Source organism: Arachis stenosperma, chromosome 5 (genome assembly GCF_014773155.1).
Source record: "Arachis stenosperma cultivar V10309 chromosome 5, arast.V10309.gnm1.PFL2, whole genome shotgun sequence".
Classification (NCBI taxonomy): domain Eukaryota; kingdom Viridiplantae; phylum Streptophyta; class Magnoliopsida; order Fabales; family Fabaceae; genus Arachis; species Arachis stenosperma.
The window spans coordinates 114,359,411-114,384,619 of NC_080381.1; the positions used below are offsets into that span (position 1 = coordinate 114,359,411).

At 37.4% G+C, this 25,209-nt stretch overlaps 1 protein-coding gene and 1 non-coding gene across 2 annotated transcripts; one reads left to right on the forward strand and one right to left on the reverse strand.

Annotated features, from left to right (window-relative positions):
* The first annotated feature begins 9,657 nt into the window (after positions 1-9,657).
* LOC130981124 (uncharacterized) lies at positions 9,658-10,309 on the forward strand. The gene is made up of 3 exons (XM_057904746.1): positions 9,658-9,684; positions 9,819-9,984; positions 10,062-10,309. Exons 1-3 carry the CDS (start codon positions 9,658-9,660, stop codon positions 10,307-10,309), a joined length of 441 nt encoding a protein of 146 aa, XP_057760729.1.
* A 14,222-nt stretch (positions 10,310-24,531) lies between these two features.
* Positions 24,532-24,635, reverse strand: LOC130983860 (small nucleolar RNA R71). The gene has a single exon (XR_009087831.1). It is a non-coding gene; the product is annotated as a small nucleolar RNA R71 (small nucleolar RNA).
* Positions 24,636-25,209: the final 574 nt, after the last annotated feature.

Here is a 25,209-nt window from a genome sequence, read left to right on the forward strand (position 1 = left end):
GATATTGTGAACATGGGCTTTTATGTTTGGGTTAGGTCTTTTGAGACTGTTGTTATAGCATTCCCTGGCCTCTCGGGCATCACTGTGAATTGTTGCAACTGTGTTATCCTACAAAGGGAACTTAACATAGAGATGAATTGTAGAGACTATGGCGCCGAACCTATTTAGGAAAGGTCGGCCAAGTATCAAATTGAAAGGACTAAAATAGTCAACTACTAAGTATTGAATGTCTGAAGTTTTTGACAAGGAAAACTCACCGAGTGTGGTTTGTAACCACACAGATCCCATAACCGGGACTCTCTCACCTGAGAAACCTACCAGGTCTCCAGTGGAAGGTTGGAGGATGTTGCTGCTTAGTTTCATTTTCTAAAATGTGGAATAAAAGAGAACGTCGACACTGCTCCCTGGGTCCAGTAACACCTTTTTTACCAGGAGATCTCCGAGCTGCAGGGAGATTACGACCTGGTCGTCTAGATTTGCCACATTGGTGTTGTGGTCGGCTGTCTGGAATGTTATTTGAGGAAACTATGGGAGTGTCTGTTGTTGAGTTTGATCGGATTCTACGAAAAGCATAGCTCGGTAAGATCGCTTTCTTGCCGAGCTTGTGGTTCCTCCACCTGCAAAACCTCCGGAAATACAGTTAATAATGCATCTTGGTTGGTCTGGATGGATGGTGTTCGGCCAATCTTTATCTCGGCCATGCTGTGTCGTCGAGTTTTGGTCACCAGAGAGGGGTGCTCATCATTGTATGTGGCCACCGATATACTTGTCTAGGTGACCTTGTCGAGCTAGTCGCTCCAGAAGGTCTTTGGCGATGACACAGTCGTCAGTTATGTGTCCGTGCTTTTGGTGGAAAGAATAGTATTTTGATCTTTCTGCGCCTTTTGAATCTGGGTAATTGCCAGCTTTTCTTGGCAGTTTGATCAATTTTGAATTCAAGATCTCCTTGATGATATCATCGTACTTGGTGTTGAATTGAGTGTAGGATTCATATCGCGGGGTTGGTTTGAAATTCTTCTTGTTGTTTCGTGTTTTGTCGTCAGCTCTGTATTGTGGTTTTTCTATTCTCCGAACTTGTCGGAGTTCCTCGATGTCAATTTGACCTTTAGCCTTTTCATGGAACTCGGCCATGCTTTTAGGTTTGGCTACAGCGATGGTCTCCTAGAATTTCCCTGGTCGGAGTCCGCTTTTTATTGCGTGTAGTTCCACCTCGGGGTGGAGGTCGGGTATATTCATGGCTATCTTTGTAAAGCGCGTCATGTAGTCCTTGAGGCTTTCGTGATGGCCTTGCTTGATTGTATTCAGGTAATCGAAGCCGTGTAGGTAGATGGCCGATCCACCAAAGTGCTCCTCAAAGGGCTTTGATAGGTCTCGAAAGCGAGAAATAGAACATGCAGGCAAAGAACAAAACCAATCAAGTGCAGGGCCATCTAAGTAAGATGGAAAGCAACGACATAAAACTTTATCAAATGCACCGTTTACTATCATTATGGAGGTGAACTTTTTGATGTATTTCTTTGGATCGCCTAACCCATCATAGGGAGTTAGGGTGGTCGGCAGAGGGAACCTCCTGGGTAACACGAAATTCATCACCTCGGCCGTGAATGGCCCAGGGGAGCTTTCTTGATTATCGTCCTCATGGTCTAGCCGAGCTTCCTCATTATGCTCGGGTTGCTCCTCCTCGTGCCGAGCAGTTTCAGAGACATGTGTCGGCCCTGACTGATGCTTGGCTTCTTCTGTCCTTTCTTGCCGATCATTGTTGTTTTCAATTCGGGTGTTATTCAAGTTGGCAATTTGATTTGCCATTCTTTGATTCTCTTCGGTCATGCGCTAGTTGGCTTGCCGTAACTCGGTCACCATCTGAAAGAGTTCGGATGGTGTAGGTGGAAGTTGTTCAACCATGATTCCAAGCGAGAACCACGAGGCCGATGATATATGGAAGGGATTATATTTTTGGCCCCACGGTGGGTGCCAAACTGTTCTTGTATGGATACTTGGAGGGAGAGCTCGGTCCCGGAGAGTCGACGTTGGGTTATTATCTCTAGTGCCAACCTTTGAGCTTTTATGGAAGTCCGAGCTTTTCTCCGAGGAGATGTCCAATTGCGCAGAGCGTGAGCAAGAAACAAGGGAGGAGTGTACCTGCAAAGGCACTCTGAAACTTAAGTCAGTATTGAGAATTCAATGTCCCTTTAGAATAGAAGATCATACCTTTTATAGGTGAAAATGTACAAGTCGGTTATGCTTCTGTTTTATTGTCTGGATTAAAGAGCAATAATGAAGGTGTAATGTTAGGTCGGACGTTTCACTTTTAGAATTTGTCCGTTGAGTCTGGTTGTTGTAAAACCCAGAACCTTTGAAAAGTCTTATTATGATCAAGTCTCAAATCATATTGTTATTTATAGCCTTAATTTCGAAAATCATTTTTATTAAAGATAATTAAGGCAAGTTTTGATTTATTGAATTTGAGACGAGTTATGATTTTTATCCAATTTTATAATTATTGGGTTATTTTCTATATTCAGATTATGAATTTGGCAGTTATGAAATAAGAGGGTTTTACATGATTTGGATTAGATAAGTAATATTTTAAATATTAATACTGCTGTTTTGGAAAAATAAAGGATTTAAGTATATTATTTCTAATTTTTGGATTTGGACATTTTATTGGAAATAATTTGTAAAATTAAGGGGACAAACAGTATTTTCTATATATAATTATTGTTGGATTTAGTTTGGGTTTCAATTACCATATTGTTCCTATTTTTAATTGAAATTACAAAACTACCCCTAGCTTAACCCTAACCCTAATTTTGATACAACATCCCCAAAAACCCTTCTCTTCATGCTGCGCAGCCAACAGTCTCTCCTTCATCCTCTTTGTTGCGCAGCCTTGTGATGAACACACACACACAAAACAGGGGAGGAGAACTTTTGAGAGAGCTGAGGGAAAGAGAGGGGGCTTCACCCACGCCGCCATCGTTCTCACTGCACCTCACCGCGAGCTGCGCTTCATAGCCGCCCGTTCGCATCCTCCCTGTGCTGTCCATCATGTCCGTCGTCGCGAGCTGAGGGGGAAGCCCAGATGAGAGATTGAGAGAGGGAGACGGAGAGCTCGAGAGCCAAGGAAGGAGAGGAAGGCTGCTCCTGTCACTGCCATCGAGCTTGCCGTCGTTCTTACTGCTGCGCCATCGTTGAGCGCACAATCATGGAGGAAGCACAGCGCCGCTGTGGGTCCATTTCCGTCAAACTCGAAGGAGGAGGAAGGCCGAGACTGGGTGACACTGGGAGAGAAAGAAACGCGAGCTGGAGGAGCTGCGTCCAGTCGCCATCAACGCGCCACTGACCGCCGCCGTTCTGCCGCGCCGAGGGTCCCTTTCCTGCTAGATCTGCCGCCGTCAAGCATGAAGGGATGAGGAAATGGCATCGCGAGTTGGGACTGATCCTTTTACGGCCATTGGATTTGACAGGAGAGGGAAGTGGTGACGGTGGTGGATGTTGGTGCTGGGTTAGCACCACCGCTGCTGCTGGCAGTTTCGAGCTGCTCCGCCGTCTCTGTCACCAGAGAACCTCGCTACCGTTGCCGAAGGACTCTTCCAGTAAGGGTTTTAATTGAGGTTTCTGCCTTTTTTGGATTTCGAGAAGGTTTTAATGTTGCGTGGTTTTTATAGCTGATCCACCGGAGCTTCTGGCCGCCGCCGGAGTTATGCCGGAGCCAGTTCCAAATTGCAGCTACTTCGTGTTGTTATTCAGGTAATAAATTATGTTTCGAAAGCCCTACATTAGTGTCCCGTACATGTATTAAATCCTTTATGGTATTAATGTTCCAGGAGTTTAGTAACTGAGATTGCTTGTTGTAATTTAGAGCTGTTTATGCTGCTGCGAAAATGTGTGGGGCTGTGCTTTGAAGCTGCCTTTGATTTCGAGTTGAGGCGAAAAGAATGTATGAGGCGTTTGGATTATGGATTTGCATTTTGAGGTAGGGGTGCTTTCCGAAAACCATATTTTATGTATGGAATTGTTATATATGGATACTAATGTGAGACAATGTGTATTGGTGGTTGTAGCAGCCTTATGTATTATTGATTGTCTCGAATGATTATGAATATTTGTTTGATTGGATTGTTGTGTGGCTCTGTGAAACGAAATACTTTTGAAGTTGATTCTTTTAAAGCTTTGAGATCGAGTTTAATTCGTTGGGAATTGATTTGAGTTAAATGGATTTTCTTAAGAAGGTGAAAAATAGAATACACTCTTGAATTCAGCCTGGTTTGCTTTAAATGATCTAGTTTGATAAATGATTGTTGCTGAATCATTTTTTTAAAGCTTTGGAAATGAGCTTATTCGGCTGATAATGATTTGATTATGAAACGGTTTTCTTGAAATATGGAATTGAGATGACTGTTGGATTTTGGCTTGCCTTGGATTGATTTTGAAATTTGGACTGCTGAAAAGGATTGTGAAATGGTTTAGTTAGGACCCGAACCAGGTGGCAAAGTCCAAGTTTTAGGGGAGATGCTGCCAAAATTTCTATAACATCCGAGTCTTTATTGAAATGTTGTTTAGAAAAATGATGAGTTAAAGACTTCTACTATTTTATTTGAATTATCAAGAAAAGGATGATTCATGCTTTTGAAATGAATTACTAAAGAGGAAATTGTGATTTAGTCTTGCTTCTTAAGAAAGGCATTGTATCTCTTTTAGGAGAAAGTTATTTAGATGAAACTTATGTTTTAAAGCTGTTTTAAATGTGACAAGGGCAATGCCTTTGAATTTGACTTGAGGGTTTCAATTAGAGGAGTTTCAATGACCTTGAAAGAACCTGAATGTCTATTGACAAGTTTCATTTTGAAATGTTTTGAACAAGGTTTTAAGTACTCTTTAAATTCTGAATTCTTGCAAGACTAAAACAATTTTGAACAGTTGAAACGTTCTAGAAATTATCATGGGGGTTGAAGCCAGTTTCGCCTAAGTAAAGGAAACGCCTTTGAAAGAAGTAAATGATTACGTGACTCGGTTTGGCTTAGATCCTATTTTATTACTCAAATCGGAAAGCCAGGGTTTTAATGATTTTAAATGAATTTGGCGAAATGAGTTATGCCATTCTCCCCTAAAGACTTGGGACTCTGCCGAGAAACTTTGGTATAAACTCCCATTGTTGGATGGATGATTTTGAATGTTTCAAAATGACTCTTTAACTTTCCATGGTTATGGAAGTTTTGGAAAGAGGATGCCGAGAGTGGCATTATTTTAAAAGGAGAATTTACCTTGAGAAAAAGTGGCTTATGAGCCTGAGATGACTTGAGAAATGAGATCTTTAAAGCCAAGACTGAAAAGAGTTGAAACTTGATTTCAAAGTGAAATGAATTGAGAAAAAGTGATTTATGGCTTAAATGCCGATTTTATGAATTTGATGATGTTGATTGGTGGAAGTGTTGTTTTGTTATGGGCCGGAATGGCTGTGTATGATTATGAATATTGGCTAGTTCTGGATTGAACCGTGGGCCAGAATGGCTGTGTATACTATGAATATTGGCTGGTTTTGGATTGAACCGTGAGCTGGAATGGCTGTGTATGCTATGAATATTGGTTGGTTCTGGACTGAACCGTAAGCCGGATGGCTGAGATGGATGTTGATCCATGGATGAGAATGAATGCATGTATATGCTGAATTATTGATAATTGTGATTTGCACTTCCACTATCAGAGGCACGAGTTCCCTGGGAGATAGCAGTGGCTAGCCACCACGTGCTCCAGGTGGAGACTCGAGACTCTGCTGACCCTATGTCGTAAGTGTGGCCAGGCACTGTGAATGCGCCGGATGAGCTCGCCCCCGTAAATATTCACCAGTGAGGATGATGGATATGGATCATGATTATGATCAAGTTTATGATGAGTATAACTCGAGTTGGGGATGCGCGACAGAGGGACAGTCCAATGGTTAGCTACCAGGACTTGTCGGGTTGGCTCTATAACCGACAGATGATATCATCAGCCACTAGGAACAGGCATGCATCATATACATCTATATGACATTATTTGCATGTGCATATTGTACTTGGTTTACCTATGTGATTACTTGAGATTAACTGCTACTTGTCCTACTTGTTGTAACTGTCTATTTGTGCCATTTTAGGGTAGGTTCGGCCATTTTGTGGTGATTGGTTGTTGGTTGGATTGTTTGGGCCTAGGGTCGTGGTTGAATTGAGATGGACGGATGGTTGGTTTCGGTTTTGTGTTTCTGATTTGGAAAAACATGAAAGGCTATTTTGGTTCAGCATAGATAAACCTTGTGAAAGGCTTTTGAACCTTGTTTTAAACAAACAGTTTCCTCTTTCAGAAAAGAATTTCAGATTTCTCTTTTACTGTAAACCGTTGTTTTTGAAAAGAGGCATAAGTCAGTTATTAATCACTGGTGCGGTTTATCTTCGCGTATCCTATTACAGTAATTCCCAAAAACCCTCTACTAAGAACCCTTTCGAGGATGATGTTCTCACCCCCCTACATTTTTCCCTTTCAGGATATGGGCGCTGAAGTCACGAAGAGTTTATTTAATTTTTATTGTGATGCTCTGTATTGTTTTAAATTATTATTTATTGTACCCTCGCCTTTATCTTGATATATTCTGTAAGAGGGATAGGCTCTGTATTTGATAATGCTTGTAATATTATTTATGTTTATATATATATATATATATGGATGTACTCTTTATGAGTTTTTTTGTAAGTTGTATGGTATCTATGGATGTATGTTGTCGAACGAAAGTATTTTTTTGGGAGCAGTTTTGTGGTTTAAAGTTTTAAACAGGCTCATATTCTATTACTAAATAGTATAAATGTCGTCGTAATGTCCGAGCTATCAGAGTCGCGCAGCCGGAAGCGTGAGCTTTGGTAGTTAGGGTGTCACAGTTGTAACATAATTTGCCGAGCAATAACGTAGTTTGCCGAGTAATGACGTAAATAATGCCGAGTTATGATGTTGGATTTGTAACGGCCGGATCAATACTAATTTAAGTACTACAACTATATATATATAAGGAAATAGAAATCAATGTTATAATGACATTAAATTATAATAATATATAAGAAAATAATGATAGCTGTCCAACTATAATTAATCATATAAAATATATATGAACAAAAGATATTTTTAACGTGTATAAAAATAATCATTAAATATATTCTAACGTGTATGAAAATAAACACCAAGACTAAAATAGGATATAAATAAAGGTGTAAAATATGAAAATTTAAAAATGTTAATTAATTCAAGAATATAAATTTATATGTCAAAGAAAATAACTACAGGCATAAAATAAAAAATTTTAAATTTTATAATTAATGGCTATAATTAATATATATTTATGAGTTAGATAATATTTTGATTTGTTCAATTTTGTTTTGGTTTATATAAAGGATTAACTCAAATTGTATTATAACAAGGAAATTTTAGGAGTCATTACACAAAAAATGGCAAATTGCGATGATTTTTTAGCGGCAGTTATCAAAAACTGCCACCAAATAAAATATTGCGGCGGATAAGAGGAGGGCTGCCAATTGTTTGGCATTTTGCGGCGATTTTTTTCAACTGCCGCAAAATACGTCTAACTCTTTTTTAAAAAAAATAACCTGGTATGATCTATTTACGTTCTCATTACTTTATTTGAGAAATATGTTTGAATCACTGTTACTTAAATCATTACACTGTTTTTGTATTTGTTTCACGGAAAAAAAATTAATCACTTACAAAAATATATTTTTATTAATCATGTGAACAAATTTACAAATTGAATTTTTTTGTTTGCTCTAAGATCTTTTAAGTTTGTTTTCAAGCGTAATTGTAAAAGAAAAAAAATAAGTCAACGTCTGAATTTATTAATATTAAAACAAAGTTCAGTCGAGCATAAAGATCAAAATTCTTAACGTAGACAAATATGTAATACTGTAACACAAACCATTAAATTAAGGTAATCAACCTAAGAGTTAAAATAAGAGAGGAAAACAAAGTTCAATCAACCATTAAATTCTTAAATTTTTTATTTTAATTAATTTCAAATAAATTAATGTTGAAAAAATAGACAAAATAAAAGAGGCAAAAAGCACTAAGTGCTTATTTGGGCGTCATTATCTTAATAAATTTTTTATTAAAAAAATATCTTTTTTATTTTTTAGCGTGTTTGGCAAATTTCTAATAGTAAAAGTAAAAGCACTAGAAAAATAAAAAAAAATATCTTTTTTGAGAAGCTGCAATTTACATCTTTTTTTAAAAGATTTTTTTAAAAAAAAATATTTTTCATGTAATAAATAAACAAAAAAGTACTTTTATATTGTTATACTCAGACATAATTTATAGATAAAAAGATCTTTTTGTATGCAACATCCAAATATAAAATTACTTTTATTTTTCTATAAGATCTTTTAAATAAAAATAACTTAAAAAAATTTTTTTTTAAAAACTCACCTAAACAAACCCTAATTATTGTACGAAAAAGAAAGAAAAATGTCGGATTTTGATTTCACATTAATGTATCCTAAAAGTTTGAAACAATTCCATTTACTTGAATTTTTTTATTTTATTTTGAGATTTAAAAACATTAAAATCTAGGAAAATTATAGGTATTCCGTTGTACTTTAACAGAACTCCAATGTTCCATGTACGAACAAGTTACCAATTTAGGATTTGTCTTGTTCTGAAGTGGTTAAGTACAAAATTGTCCTTGAGTTAGAATGTGCATTGTCTATTTTGACCAACTAAAAAGGGTTGTGGTATAAATTGATGGAATGGAAAATAGTGAGCAGATGTGTTGTGGCTTCACAAGTGGAGTAAAAGTTTAATAGAAAAAAATAAAAAAAGCGCAATTGTCTCCTTTAAGTTTTCTTTGGAGCATTTTGAGTGATGGTTGCTCTGCATCTCCAAGTGGAGGTTTTGAGGCTTGATGTCGCTGGGGTTAGATGGTCGTGCACTACCGGAACAAAGTGAGGCATTCGTGCTTGTTCTAAGTAAGGTACCAAAGTTTTTTATTTTTTGAAATTTTTGGATTCGTGTGCTGTGTTGTTGCAGTTGTTCGAATTAGAGAGCTAAAAATTACGCTGTGTATGATTGATTGGTGGGTTCTGCAGTTGGGGTTTTTATTTGTGACATGGATTTATAATCAGTCGGCAAAAGTAATTATAGATTCCCGTTAGCATTGTGCAGGTAGTTAAATATGTCACTGGTTAGTAAGGGAAAGAGGAATTAGTGTGTATTATTTTAGTAGGAAAGTATAGGAAAGATCGTGTATGTCAGGAAGATGAGTGAAAGGCGTGGCAGTAGATGGCTAAAATGTTGGGTCCTTATAGGTATTACTTAGATAGAATGTCGCGGTTGTAGGTACTTGTGTGTGTATAACCATTGATAACATGGTGAAAACTTCAGGTTTAGGAAATTGTTAGTTTTAAAGTAGGAATTTTAGCAAGATATGTTAGTTGATTGTGTTCCAGGTTAGAGTGTAGTGGTTCGAGTGTGTATTACAGTTGCATGGATCTGTTATTTGTTTTTGTTCATGCTAGTGTTCTGTACATGGTTATTGTTTTCTAATTTTTTGCTAACCACTGTTGTGGCTTAATTTATTTTTCTTACTCAAAGAGGGGTTGGTTATTGAGATGGAGGAAGATGGCTACGATGGAGATTCTTTTAACCAAGCACCAGGTAATTTTAGCAAGTCGTCAGAGGCATGTCTGTTAAGTGCAGAGGATGTGTTGAAGTTGGAGTTTAGTTGTCCAAAAGAGGCCACAGTTTTTTACGAAGAGTATAGCCGAGCAAAAGGTTTTGTGATATGACAGGGGAACAAATTGAAGAACAAGAAAGGAGAGTTTGTTAGATACATGTATTTGTGCAACCGGCAAGGTTACAGAGACAAAAAATGGCTAGACAAGCAGGATAGGAAGAGGGAACACAAGGTTGTTACTCGGTATGGATGTCCTGCCGAAATGCGGATAAAACCGAATGGTAAGACAGGGAAGTGGTTTGTGTCACGCTTTGTGGATGATCATAACCATGAGCTACTACCCGTGAAATTTGTAAAGTACCTTCACATCGGAAGGTTTCTGATGTTGATATAGCTCACATAGATAGCTTGAGGCAAGTTGGGATCTCGATTCCTAAGATATACAAGTCATTTGCTACACAGGATGGTGGGTTCAACCTCGTTCCTTTTACTAAGAGAGACCTGTACAATGAGGTTAGGCGGCAGAGGCTATTGCAAAACGGTGATGTTAATGCAGTGTTAAGGGTGTTGGAGGGGGCTGCCCGTGTAGATGAAAAACTCTTCTAGAGGTATGAGGTCGGTCCAGGGCAAAACATGTGTGATATCTTTTGGAGTGATGGTCGTAGCCAGGATGACTATAACATTTTTGGGGAAGTTTTGGCCTTTGATGCCACCTATGGGAGGAACAAGTACAATCTCCTAGTGATTGTCTTTTCTGGAGTTAACCACCACAACCAAACTTGCGTGTTTGCAACTGCAATGGTCTCGTGTGAGTCATAGGCATCATATGTTTGGGTATTGTGAACCTTCTTGCAATGTATGAAGGGCAAAGCTCCCACTGGGGTGATAACAGACAGTGACTGATCGATGAGGTTAGCTATTCAGGAGGTATTCCTAAGTGCCCATCATCGCCTATGTGCTTGGCATTTATTGAAGAATACGACATCAAACGTCTGTAAACTGCGCTTCACGACCTTGTTTAGGCATTGTATGCTTGCTGACCTGGAGGTAGAGGAGTTTGAGAAACTTTGGGAAGCGATGATGGAGGAGTACGGTGTAAGGGAAGTGGCGTGGGTAAAGGATATTTACGAGAAGAAGTCCTCGTGGGCCACGGCGTACATACGTGGCAGGTTCTTTACTGGTATTAGAACAACCTCTCGGTGTGAGTCACTCCACGCAAAGCTAGGGAGGTTTGTCGAAAGAAGATACGGCATCCTTGAGTTTATAACGAATTTTCAGTGCTGTGTTGATTTCCTAAGAGACAATGAGGAGGAGCTCAATTTTTGATCATCGTATGGGATCCCAGTCCTTCAGACAGAGTTCCCAGAGCTTGAGAAGTCTGGTGCGATGAGTTTTAAGAGGAAAAGTTTTTCAAGATATCGTGAGTGTCTTAAGAGGTGTGTTAGGGTGACTATATTGGAATGCATAGAGCGTGAAGAGGGTTACATATATGTGACACAGAAGTATCGCAAACCACAGATACAGTGGAATGTACACCATCTAGCCGCAGATAATTCATTTAGATGTAGTTGTCTCAGGATGGAGTCGCTCGAACTTCCCTGTATGCACATTCTAGCAATACTGGTAAGGTTAGATATGGAGTCGTTGCCGAAGAGCCTTGTCCTGAAGCAATGGTCGAAATGGGCAAAGGATGATACGGCTCAGGAAAGCCTGAGTTGTCGAGCTGGTGATGATGTTGCGCTGTACCGAAGTAGGGTTGGTTCATTCCTCTAGCACTGCAAAAGTTTTGCCAAAGTTGCATGTGTTAGAGAGGAGGACTTTAAGCATTATGTCGAAAAGGTTGTTCGGGACACGCATATGTTAGAAGAAAGGAGCATGCTTGAATCCCATGTTGCGGAGACAAGTAACGTTGTCGGGCAGGGGGAGTTGGTGAAAGATCCAATTGGTGTTAGGATGAAAGGGACAGGACGCAGCAACGACCCGGTGGGCATGCGAGGGGTAAAGCGGCGGCAATGCAGCACGTGTGGCTGTGTAGGCCATAGGCGAACTCGATGCCCAAATGCTGAACCTACAACAGTGCCAGGTAACCTGGAGGGGTCAAGTCAAGGAAAGCAAGCTTCACCTGCACATGTAAGTGGGGTTGTTATTGTGGTTTATTTTGACTACAAAATTCATGCTAGAACCATTCTGTATTGTTTTTCCCAGTTTGATTATATGGTGTGTCAATTTCATTTTGTGTTCCTTTCGGTACCCAACAAGTGATAATAGTTGACGCTATTTAATTTTATGGCGTATATGTTTGTTGATACTAAATGAGGTTATAAAGTTGATGTGGTTTGTTAATTATAAACAGGATCAGAGAGGTGGTCCAATCGAATTTAATACCACCAAGACAGTTGACTTCCCACCCATGTTCGAAAGTATCATATGATGGCTGAGTCAAAGGAGCAAGGTTGTATATGGGAACCGTTCGGTGCAGACGTTGTATACACTGGTCTATATTGTTGCTGAATTTGCTTGTAGTAGGGTGTGGTTGTTGATTTTAGAGTTACCTAGTTGTTGTGTATGATAGTTATTGATGGATTGTCACACATTATTCTATAGTAATTAACGACTTATTATTTAATCTGGTACAACACACTGGGCTTGAAGAAATAGCTACTTATTAGTATAGACCAAAACAAAGCACTGTATCTTATTAGCTTAGCTGAATTGTTATTTTCGTCGCGAAACCTGCGGCTAGTCAAGAATGAAAAAGTGTGGACGCACGAATGAAAGTTATAATCATAGTTTTGGGACATGATGAGCTACCTAGCGGAGGGAAGCTGCTAGAAACATTGCAAGGAAGTGCTTCTATTGATGAGAGTGCTTTCTTGGCTGCAGCTAAAGCTGTCAAAACAGCAATACGCAACCTATTGATTAAAAAGTGGGAACCTGCAGATAATAGAGAATCTATGAAGAAAACTAGAAATGATAGAAAACTGAAAATGTGACAGTATTTTTTCCTTTTTCATTAATTGTTGTTTCTATTAATATAAATGTTGATTTCCTTGATTTGATTTTATCACTAGTTCTATTATTGGTTCCTTATGACCCATCTCATTTAATTTCTCATCAGTGAGTCTAAAAATCTCAAACCAAACTTCCATCAATTTTCTGTCTGCTCTTTTACTAGTAATTGTCGCAAGCATTTTAACTAAATTAACTGTGGTATGATTAGACCTGATCCAGTTTAATTAGTGTTAATGCTGAAGTGTCTCTTGTTTTCTGTGAATTCTAATCATTGTAATTCTTCATTTTCTTTTGTGAATGATAGTGCTTGTGCACAACAAATGGTCAATAAAGCTGTTTTAGTAGCCTCTTGTAATTTAGACCAAATTGTGAAATGCAATAATAGCAATTCTGAAAAGAACACTTCTTTAATTTCATGCAAATCTAAATTGAATTCCCTTAATTTAAATGATAAGCACCCATTATGTCTTGATTCTGATTCTATTATTTCTAAACACAATCATATTACTCCATCATGTTTAGACATTGGCTCTAGTACTAATTCTTTAATTTCATCCAAATCTAAATTGAATTCCCTTAATTTAACTTATATGCACCCATTATGTCTTGACTCTGATTCTATTATTTCTAAACACAATCATTTTACTCCATCATGTTTAGATGTTGGCTCTAGTACTATTTCTTTAAATCATTGCAGATCTAAATCCAATTCTTGTAATTCCAAAGGTATATACAATTGTGATCAGCAAGTGAATTTCAATAATCATAATAATAATAATAACTTATTATGTCCTGTGTCTTAATCTTATTACTCCTATTCTTACTCTTTGCAAGTTTGATTCTGGTTTACCTAATATCAATGATTCATCTAAATATGCTTTATTAACTAATAAACAAAATTATAACCCAACAGCCTCAAATATTTGAGTAAATATATATTTTGTAACATAAACACATCAACCGTCCATGTTGATGGATGATATACATTGTAGGTCAAATGAAATAAGGCATATTACTTAAGTATTCCACCTAATTTACACGGAGGACACATGCCAAAAGAAATTTGTGATGCTAACCAAAATGTGACTTTACTACTACGTTGCTATCATAAACCCTTCAGACCCAGCCCTATATCAAGTAGTCAAAGGGCATGCCATGATGGTCACCTAAATGACATCAGATAATCCACATGCACTAACAAATATTTTGCAGCAGCAAATGGAATATCTTAATGTAGTTCCATTACAGAATCCACGTGTTTAGACAAATATTTTACAAAAGCACATGGATTTCAACACCAAAGCTGCAACGATCCAAAAAGCGGGAGGGTTCAAAAGGCTGGCAAGACATTTCCAATTTTGAAGGCACGAAACTTCTCGCCAGCAAGGCCATGGCTGTCAGGGTACTGAGGCAGCAGGGCCAACCAATGAACTCCAAAGACTTTCGGCCATGACGTCAATGTATCCCCCTACCTCATTCATCTCGGACCGTACTATGTTTGTAGCAATTTTCATCCTCACGAAGTCACTGTCTACCTAAAAGAAAGAAGACGACATCAAAGTGAGACGAGTAGAACACATGATGCGTAACTAACATTTTATGACTCTCAAAAAAGTCTACAGAAGTGGCGCCTACCATGGGTGAGTTTATCTTGCCCGATATGGTGCCTTCTTGCTGCAACCAATGTAACATCCAGACTCCGCTCTGGTGGCTCTAGAAAACAAATTAGGTGTCAACACCAAACATACTTCTCTACAGATGCAACATGGTGCTGCAGGTAATGCCAGTAAATCACAATAAATTTGGAAATGCATGAACACACCTGCTCAACAAAGTTGGTATGGTATCAGGATAGATGAAGCTCCCCCAAGTTGTGGGATTTGGGTCTGCATGCATGAAGCTCATGACATTCCTATCCATCACAAAGAGCTTGCCCAGAAGGTGGCACTACATATTCATTCGGAATAAAGTATTATCAGATTGTGCATGCATTAGGGGTAATGTCACGATTACAATAATCACAGAAAGGTAGTGGGGTTTATGCACTTACAATGTGGCGCATGTTGACCTCCCTGCGCTCCATACTCTGAGGGTTTCTGTCAACATCTAAGGCATACAGTTTTGTGTCTTTGACGTCCAAGAACAGCAAGTACCATGCATGGGGGGTTCGTATACGGGAACAAACACCTGCAAAGTCATGGCACAAAACAGTGACTTACATTACACCAGCATACAAAATAAAATACCACAACCACAATAAACCGTACATGCTCTAATTGATTGGTCTCATGCATCCAGTTGCGCTCATACTTCCCTCGGATATCTGCTATAGGTTTATCCTGCAATATATCTGCGACAAAAAAGGACGGCAAGAACCATGCTCCTGGTGACATGCTCTTCACAGATTACCGAGACCCCAAGAGACACATCGTGTTGACAACCAGCATGAAAAAGTATAGGTTGAATCAGATACTGAACAAACGACTCACGACCTAGACTGCAAACTACTACATGCACCGAATGTGGTTGTTGACTTATTGTACCGATGCCAAGCCTCATCAAAACTTACATCAATGTGTGGAGTGTACTCCGGACATAGGGAAATAAAGATTCCTCTTGGCATGTTGAATTCTGTAAACTGAAAAAGAACTTCCCTGAAAGGTGTTCACACTATCAGTTATTCCAAGCACACATGATAAATTAAAATTCACACCAAAATGAGGCTACAAGGATAAAAGAAAGTACTCGTATTCTTCAGCTTTCTTGGGCTTCTTGAATATGTAAGTAGCTAGCTTACACTGCTACAGCGAAAGGCCCATCCCAGGTGTTGGTTTGAACAGTGTCTCGAACCACTGCAGTATATGGGAATATAAACGAAGATAGTTGAGGATTGTGTATTCTATAAATGCCTTAATGGAACAATGCAGGAAAAGAAACATACCTTGGGGATCTAGGCAGCAGCGAAATCACCCTATTGTTGTGTCGGCTTCCTCTTACGCGAGTGCTTTGTCAGATGATGGGTCTCCTATATCGCGGCCTATTGGCAACCTCCCGCATTAGCTCCTTCATTTTTTTCCACATGAATTCTGGTGTCCCATCCCCTGTCATCACGAAACTCCCAGGTTTTGGGTCTAATTCTGGCACTGGCACTGGTGTAGAGTTGAACAACCCACAAAGTTGTGTTGTAGATTCAAACTGGTTCCACGTCTCTAGATTAACAAGGTTCTGTGCATGCAACATGAAGGAAGTTTTTGTCTCCAGGAAGGTTCCAACGATTGGAGTTAAAATGGTAGGGAAAAGTTGTTAAGAAATCTTTACGTACCTTGTCCTTGGAGAACACTGATGGCATGTTAGTATAGGCCCTTGCCATATTTGACCCAGTGCTTCTTTTCTTGGCTATACCCGAAGGCCACTGTAGACTATTACCTTCGGCGGACCTTTCTATACTCGACCCACTGGTGATCCTTGGAGTTGATCTCGCTCATCAATGAATAGATCGATATCATCAGTAGGTGAGTTTGGTGCCACCAAATCGAATAGTGAACTATCTGGAGAAGGTATCTTTAGGCTCCCCTTTCCTTTCTCCGTTGCTCTGCCTTGTGGTGGCAACATAGACCCAGCAGTTCCCATGACTTGGTGGTCCAAAGGCTCCTGGACTGAGGCTGAATTTCCTGCCACAGGAGATAGATGCACACCTCTGGCAACGTTAACGGTGTCTCCTAGAGTCAGATTGGCCTTTGAAACCATGCCGAGGCAGTCGCCCATCGTTTGGTGAAGGTGAGCGACAGCTAGTATTTGCACCAGCAAACCCTCAAACAAAGCAATTTTGCCTCGAAGGCCGCCAATCGTTCTGATATGTTGTCCATCTTGTCCCGCAAATCCTGAAATTGAACAGTGAAACCAAACAATTGCAGTAAATGAAAGCACCTTTTAAAGCAGTTTCTCAATCGAAGCTTCTAAACAACCCACTGCGATATCAGAAAAATTAAGTAACACGGGTTCTAACAAAGATGGGGCAAAATTTACAGAAGTTATTAAAGGCCCAAGATTTCCAAGAGGGAGTCATAAACATCGACAAATGTGTGAGGACCCTAAAGAGGACTTACGAACAAGTTTCATTGTCTTCGACACAACTTCTCCGTGCACAAATATAGGCAATGATTGAAAGGTATTTTTAAAACAATTGATAAAACAAACTTGCTACCAAGCAATCAAGCAAAATTTTAGGGACATTAACTCAGACAAAAAATTGACAAGAATGGGAAAATTAATGTTAAAATCATCCAAAAGAAACTTGGAAAGAAGATTAACAAGAAATAGAAAAATTCAAAACTAGCAAGCATAACATGAATGATGAAATATTAGTAACGATTCTTAAGGGGGACTCAGGACCGAATACAAATGTATCATGAACCTAAGCAGGGGTAACAATCAATTTTCAATGTCTTCAAAACAAGTACTCGTGGCAAAAGAAACGCGGTGAATGCAAGCTCTTTCAAAATCAATTGCTCTATCAAGTATGATTGTCAACAATCAATTAAAATTCTCGATAACCTACCTCGGACAACGAATTTACAGCAACTAGATAAAATTAACAAAATCACATAAGTTAACCAAGAAAAAGGACTAACAAGATTCACCGAAATAAAAAAATTAACCTGAATAGTAGAAGTTATCAAAGGGTAAACAAGATTTCTAACAGGAGTATTAAATAAGTTAAGCAAGAGAAAGGAGTAACAAATATTAGCAAAATAAAAAATTAACAAAACTAACAGAAGTTATTAAAGGACATACAAGAATTCCAAGAGGGATTCAGTGACATCGACAAATATATGAGGACCCTAAGCAGGACTATCAAAGAATTTTCATTGGCTTCAACACAACTTGTCCATGCAAAAACATATGCAGCGATTGCAAGCTCTTGTTAACACAAATGATGAATCAAATTTGCTTACAAACAATTGTGCGAAATTTCAGAAACATTAACGCACACAAACATTTGACAACAATGGGATAATAATTTTAAAAATGAGACAATAGAAACCTAGAAAACGGACTAACAAGAAATACGAAAATTCAAAACCAGCAAGCATAGGATAATTGAATTTGAATTTTATGAGGGTAGGTGGGGTTTATGGGAAAGAGGAGGTTGATGTGAATGGTGGATGGGGTGATTGGGAAGAGGAATTAAGGTGATTGATGAAGAAGATTGGGAATTGTGACATGGGGAAATCACATCACAAAAATTAGGATTGGGGAGTAAAGTGGGAATATGTTTGGTGGGGATCCTGTGGGGTCCACAGATCCTGTAGTGGGGATCCTGTGGGGTCCACAGATCCTGTGGTGAAAACAAATACCATTCCTTCACCATATAGGCATGTAAAATGCCTTCATGCATCATTCTGGCGTTTAAACGCCCATTGATGCTCGTTCTGGGCGTTAAACGCCCATGTAATGCATGTTTCTGGCGTTGAACGCCAGTTTCATGCTTGTTCCTGGCGTTCAGCACCAGTTTGTCCTCTGTGTGCACCATCCTGGCGTTTAACGCCAGGTTGTTGCTTGTTTTGGGCGTTCAGCGCCAGAAAGATGCTCTGTTCTGGCGTTGAACGCCAGCCAGATGCATCTTACTGGCGTTGAACGCCAGTCTGCGCTACCTCCAGGGTGAAAAATTTTTTTCTTCTGTTTTTGACTCTGTTTTTAATTTTTTTGATTTTTTCGTGACTCCTCATGATCATGTACCTACTAAAACACAAAAATAACAAAATAAAATAAAATTAGATAAATAAAATTGGGTTGCCTCCCAACAAGCGCTTCTTTAATGTCAATAGCTTGACAGTGGCTCTCATGGAGCCACAAGGTGATCAGGTCAATGTTAGTGTGTAGTCCCAACACCAAACTTAGAGTTTGGATATGGGGTCTTGATACCAAACTTAGAGTTTGGTTGTGGCCTCACAACACCAAACTTAGAGTTTGACTGTGTGGGATCTTCTTGACTCTGAACTGAGAGAAGCTCTTCATGCTTACTCTCTTTTGTCTCAGAGGGATGGCCATGTGTCTTAAACACAAGGTAGTCCCCATTCAATTGAAGGACTAACTCTCCTCTATTGACATCTATCACAGCTTCTGCTGTGGCTAGGAAAGGTCTTCCTAGGATGATGCATTCATCATCTTCCTTCCTAGTGTCTAGGATTATGAAATCAGTAGGGATGTAAAGGCCTTCAACCTTTACTAACACGTCCTCTACTATTCCATAAGCTTGTCTCATTGACTTGTCTGCCAATTGTAATGAGAACAAGGCAGGTTGTACCTCAATGATCCCCAGCCTCTCCATTACAGAGAGTGGCATAAGATTTATCCCTGACCCTAGATCACATAGAGCTTTTTCAAAGCTCATGGTGCCAATGGTGCAAGGTATTAAGAACTTGCCAGGATCTTTGTTTCTTTTGAGGTAGAGTTTTCTGAATCCAAGTATCCAGTTCACTAATGAGCAAGGGAGGTTCACTTTCCCAAGTCTCATTACCAAACAGCTTGGCATTCAGCTTCATGATAGCTCCTAAATATTGAGCAACTTGCTCTCCAGTCACATCTTCATCCTCTTCAGAGGATGAATAGTCTTCAGAGCTCATGAATGGCAGAAGGAGGTTTAAGGGAATCTCTATGGTCTCTGTATGAGCCTCAGATTCCTCTGGATCCTTAATAGGAAACTCCTTCTTGCTTGAAGGACGTCCCAGGAGGTCTTCCTCACTAGGATTTTCGTTCTCCTCCTCCCTTGTGCATTCGGCCTCTTTGATCACATCAATGGCCTTGCACTCTCCTTTTGGATTCTCTTCTGTATTGCTTGGGAGAATACTGGGAGGAGTTTCAATAACTTTCTTACTCAGTTAGCCCACTTGTGCCTCCAAATTTCTGATGGAGGATCTTGTTTCATTCATGAAACTGAAGGTGGCCTTTGACAGATCAGAGACTATATTGGCTAAATTAGAAGTGTTTTGTTCAGAGTTCTCTGTCTGTTGCTGAGAAGATGATGGATATGGCTTGCTATTGCCTAGCCTAGTGCGTCCACCATTGTTAAAACCTTGTTGAGGTTTTTGTTGATCCTTCCATGAGAAATTTGGATGATTTCTCCATGATGAGTTATAGGTGTTTCCATAAGGTTCACCCATGTAATTAACCTCTACCATGGCAGGGTTCTCAGGATCATAAGCTTCTTCAGAAGCTGCCTCTCTAGTACTGTTGGATGCATGTTGCAATCCATTCAGATTTTGAGAGATCATGTTGACCTGTTGAGTCAACACTTTGTTCTGAGCCAATATGGCATTCAGAGCATCAATTTCAAGAACTCCTTTCTTTTGAGGTACCCCATTATTCACGGAATTCCTCTCATAGGTGTACATGAACTGGTTGTTTGCAACCATGTCAATGAGTTCTTGAGCCTCTTCAGGCGTTTTCTTCAGGTGAATAGATCCACCTGCAGAATGATCCAATGACATTTTCGAAAATTCAGAGAGACCATAATAGAATATATCCAATATGGTCCATTCTGAAAACATATCAGATGGACATCTTTTGGTCAGCTGCTTGTATCTTTCCCAAGCTTCATAGAGGGATTCACCATCTTTTTGTTTGAAGGTTTGAACATCCACTCTCAGCTTGCTCAGCTTTGAGGAGGAAAGAATTTATCCAAGAAGGCAGTGACCAGCTTATCCATGAGTCCAGGCTATCCTTGGGTTGTGAATCCAACCATACTCTAGCTCTGTCTCTTACAGCAAAAGGGAAAAGCATGAGTCTGTAAACTTCAGGATCAACTCCATTCGTCTTTACAGTCTCACAGATCTGCAAGAATTCAGTTAAAAACTGATAAGGATCTTCAGATGGAAGTCCATAAAACTTGCAGTTTTGTTGCATTAAAGCAACTAGTTGAGGCTTAAGCTCAAAGTTATTGGCTCCAATGGCAGGAATGGAGATGCTTCTTCCATCAAACTTGGACGTTGGCTTTGTGAAGTCACCAAGCATTCTCCTTGCATTGTTATTATTATTATTTTCGGCTGCCATCTCCTTCTCCTGTTCGAAAATTTCTGAAAGGTTATTTCTGGATTGTTGTAATTTAGCTTCTCTTAATTTTCTCTTCAGAGTCCTTTCAGGTTCTGGATCAATTTCAACAAGAGTGCCTTTATCCTTGTTCCTGCTCATATGAAAGAGAAGAAGACAAGAAAAGAAAGAGGAATCCTCTATGTCACAGTATAGAGATTCCTTTATGTTAGTAGAAAAAGAAGGGGGTAGAAGAATGAAGAATGTGATTCGGATTTTTGGATGAAGAGAGGTGGAGAGAAGTGTTAGTAATTAAATAATTAAATAGAAGAAGAAAAGAGAAGAGAGATTTCGAAAATAATTTTGAAAAAGGGTTAGTGATTTTCGAAAATTAGAAATAAATTATAATTAAAATTTAAACATGAAACAATTAATTAATTAAAAAGAATTTTTGAAAAAGAGAGAGATATTTTCGAAAATAGAAGAGGGAAAAGTAGTTAGGTGGTTTTGGAAAAGATAAGAAACAAACAAAAAGTTAGTTAGTTGATTGAAAAAGATTTGAAATCAAATTTTGAAAAAGATAAGAAGATAAGAAGTTAGATAAGATGTTTTGGAATCAAATTTTGAAAAAGATAAGATAAAAAGATAAGATAATTAGATAAGATAAAAAGATATGATTTTTGAAAAGATAAGATTAAAAAGATATTTTTTTTGAAAATATATTATTTTAAAAGATATGGTTTTAAAAAGATATGATTGAAATTAGTTTTGAAAAAGATTTAATTTTTTAAAATTAAAATTAATTACTTAACTAACAAGAAACTAAAAGATAAGATTCTAGAAATTAAAGATTGAACCTTTCTTAACAAGAAAGTAACAAACTTCAAATTTTTGAATCAATCACATTTACTTGTTAGCTAATTTTCGAAAATATGATGTAAAAGATAAGAAAAAGATTTTGAAAAATATTTTTAAAAAAAATTCGAAAATTAATAAGAAAAAAGGAAAAGATTTAATTTTTGAAAAAGTTTTGAAAAGATAAGATTTTTAAAATTGAAAATTTGACTTGACTTGTAAGAAACAACTAATTTTTAAAATTTTTGACTAAGTCAACTCAAATTTTCGAAAATTAGGAGATAAAAAAGGAAAAGATATTTTTTATTTTTGAATTTTTTTATGATGAGAGAAAAACACAAAAATGACCCAAAACATGAAAATTTTGGATCAAAACACAAGATGCATGCAAGAACACTATGAATGTCAAGATGAACACCAAGAACACTTTGAAGATCATGATGAACATCAAGAACATAATTTTGAAAATTTTTTGATGCAAAGAAAACATGCAAGACACCAAACTTAGAAATCTTTAATGCATGGACTCTAACAAACGAAAAATGCATATGAAAAACAACAAACAACACAAAACAAGAAATCATCAAGATCAAACAAGAAGACTTGTCAAGAACAACTTGAAGATCATGAAGAACACTATGAATGCATGGAATTTCGAAAATTGCAAGAAAAATTTTTTAAAGCATGCAATTGACACCAAACTTAAAAATTGACTCAAGACTCAAACAAGAAACACAAAATATTTTTTTTTGATTTTATGAATTTTTTTTGAATTTTTATTAATTTTTTCGAAAATAAAGTTTAGAAAAACGAAAAATAAAAGAAAAATTTTAAAAAAGATTTTTGAAAAGAAAATTACCTAATCTGAGCAACAAGATGAACCGTCAGTTGTCCATACTCGAACAATCCCCGGCAACGGCGCCAAAAACTTGGTTTTGAATTTTTCAAAATTTTTCTTTTATTTTTCAAAATTTCTAAACTTTATTTTCGAAAAAATTAATAAAAATTCAAAAAAAAATTCATAAAATCATAAAAAAAAAATTATTTTGTGTTTCTTGTTTGAGTCTTGAGTCAATTTTTAAGTTTGGTGTCAATTGCATGCTTTTAAAATTTTTCTTGCATTTTTTTCGAAAATCTCATGCATTCATAGTGTTCTTCATGATCTTCAAGTTGTTCTTAACAAGTCTCCTTGTTTGATCTTGATGATTTCTTGTTTTGTGTTGTTTCTTGTTTTTCATGTGCATCTTTGCATTCATATTTTCCATGCATTAAAGATTTCTAAGTTTGGTGTCTTGCATGTTTTCTTTGCATAAAAAAATTTTTCAAAATAATGTTCTTGATGTTCATCATGACCTTCAAAGTGTTCTTGGTGTTCATCTTGACATCCATAGCATTCTTGCATGCATTCATTGTTTTGATCTAAAAATTTCATACATTAAATATTTTTGTTGTTTTTCTCTCTCATAATTAAAAATTCAAAAATCAAAAAAAAAATAATATCTTTTCCTTATTTCCCTCCAAAATTTCGAAATTTTGGTTTGACTTGGTCAAAAATTTTTAAAATTAGTTGTTTCTTACAAGTCAAGTCAAAATTTCAATTTTAAAAATCTTATCTTTTCAAAATCTTTTTTTTCATTTTTTATATTTTTTCGAAAATTTCAAAAGTCTTTTTCAAATTATTTTCAAAATCTTCTTCTTATCTTTACATCTAATTTTCGAAAATTCACTAATAATTAATGTGATTGGTTCAAAAATTTGAAGTTTGTTACTTTCTTGTTAAGAAAGGTTCAATCTTTAAGTTCTAGAATCTTATCTTGTAGTTTCTTGTTAGTTAAGTAATTTTAAAAAAATTAAATCTTTTTCAAAATATCTTTTTCTTAAAAATCTTTTTATCTTTTATCTTATCTTTTTCAAAAATTTTATCTTTTTCAAAATTTGATTCCAAAACATCTTATCTAACTTCTTATCTTCTTATCTTTTTCAAAATTTGATTTCAAATCTTTTTCAATCAACTAACTAACTTTTTGTTTGTTTCTTATCTTTTCCAAAACCACCTAACTACTTTTCCCTCTTCTATTTTCGAAAATATCTCTCTCTTTTTCAAAAATTCTTTTTAATTAATTAATTGTTTCATGTTTAAATTTTAATTATAATTTATTTCTAATTTTCGAAAATCACTAACCCTTTTTCAAAATTATTTTCGAAATCTCTCTTCTCTTTTCTTCTTCTATTTAATTATTTAATTACTAACACTTCTCTCCACCTCTCTTCATCCAAAAATCCGAATCACATTCTTCATTCTTCTACTCCCCTCTTTTTCTACTAACATAAAGGAATCCCTATACTGTGACATAGAAGATTCCTCTTTCTTTTCTTGTTTTCTTCTCTTTCATATGAGCAGGAACAAGGATAAAGGCACTCTTGTTGAGATTGATCCAGAACCTGAAAGGACTCTGAAGAGAAAATTAAGAGAAGCTAAATTACAACAATCCAGAAATAACATTTCAGAAATTTTCGAACAGGAGAAGGAGATGGCAGCCGAAAATAATAATAATAACAATGCAAGGAGAATGCTTGGTGACTTCACAAAGCCAACGTCCAAGTTTGATGGAAGAAGCATCTCCATTCCTGCCATTGGAGCCAATAACTTTGAGCTTAAGCCTCAACTAGTTGCTTTAATGCAACAAAACTGCAAGTTTTATGGACTTCCATCTGAAGATCCTTATCAGTTTTTAACTGAATTCTTGCAGATCTGTGAGACTGTAAAGACAAATGGGGTTGATCCTGAAGTCTACAGACTCATGCTTTTCCCTTTTGCTGTAAGAGACAGAGCTAGAGTATGGTTGGATTCACAACCCAAGGATAGCCTGGACTCATGGGATAAGCTGGTCACTGCTTTCTTGGATAAATTCTTTCCTCCTCAAAAGCTGAGCAAGCTGAGAGTTGATGTTCAAACCTTCAAACAAAAAGATGGTGAATCCCTCTATGAAGCTTGGGAAAGATACAAGCAGCTGACCAAAAGATGTCCATCTGACATGTTTTCAGAATGGACCATATTAGATATATTCTATTATGGTCTCTCTGAATTTTCGAAAATGTCATTGGATCATTCTGCAGGTGGATCTATTCACCTGAAGAAAACGCCTAAAGAGGCTCAAGAACTCATTGACATGGTTGCAAACAACCAGTTCATGTACACCTCTGAGAGGAATTCCGTGAATAATGGGGTACCTCAAAAGAAAGGAGTTCTTGAAATTGATGCTCTGAATGCCATATTGGCTCAGAATAAAGTGTTGACTCAACAGGTCAACATGATCTCTCAAAATCTGAATGGATTGCAACATGCATCCAACAGTACTAGAGAGGCAGCTTCTGAAGAAGCTTATGATCCTGAGAACCCTGCCATGGCAGAGGTTAATTACATGGGTGAACCTTATGGAAACACCTATAACTCATCATGGAGAAATCATCCAAATTTCTCATGGAAGGATCAACAAAAACCTCAACAAGGTTTTAACAATGGTGGACGCACTAGGCTAGGCAATAGCAAGCCATATCCATCATCTTCTCAGCAACAGACAGAGAACTCTGAACAAAACACTTCTAATTTA

What these genes read in the sequence shown, in the direction of transcription:
- LOC130981124 (XM_057904746.1), top strand. Translation starts at nt 9,658, where the DNA reads ATGGAGATTCTTTTAACCAAGCACCAG. An exon ending in TTCTTTTAACCAAGCACCAG is followed by an intron (nt 9,685 to 9,818) that starts GTAATTTTAGCA and finishes GTGATATGACAG; the next exon opens with GGGAACAAATTGAAGAACAA. An exon ending in AATGCGGATAAAACCGAATG is followed by an intron (nt 9,985 to 10,061) that starts GTAAGACAGGGA and finishes AAATTTGTAAAG; the next exon opens with TACCTTCACATCGGAAGGTT.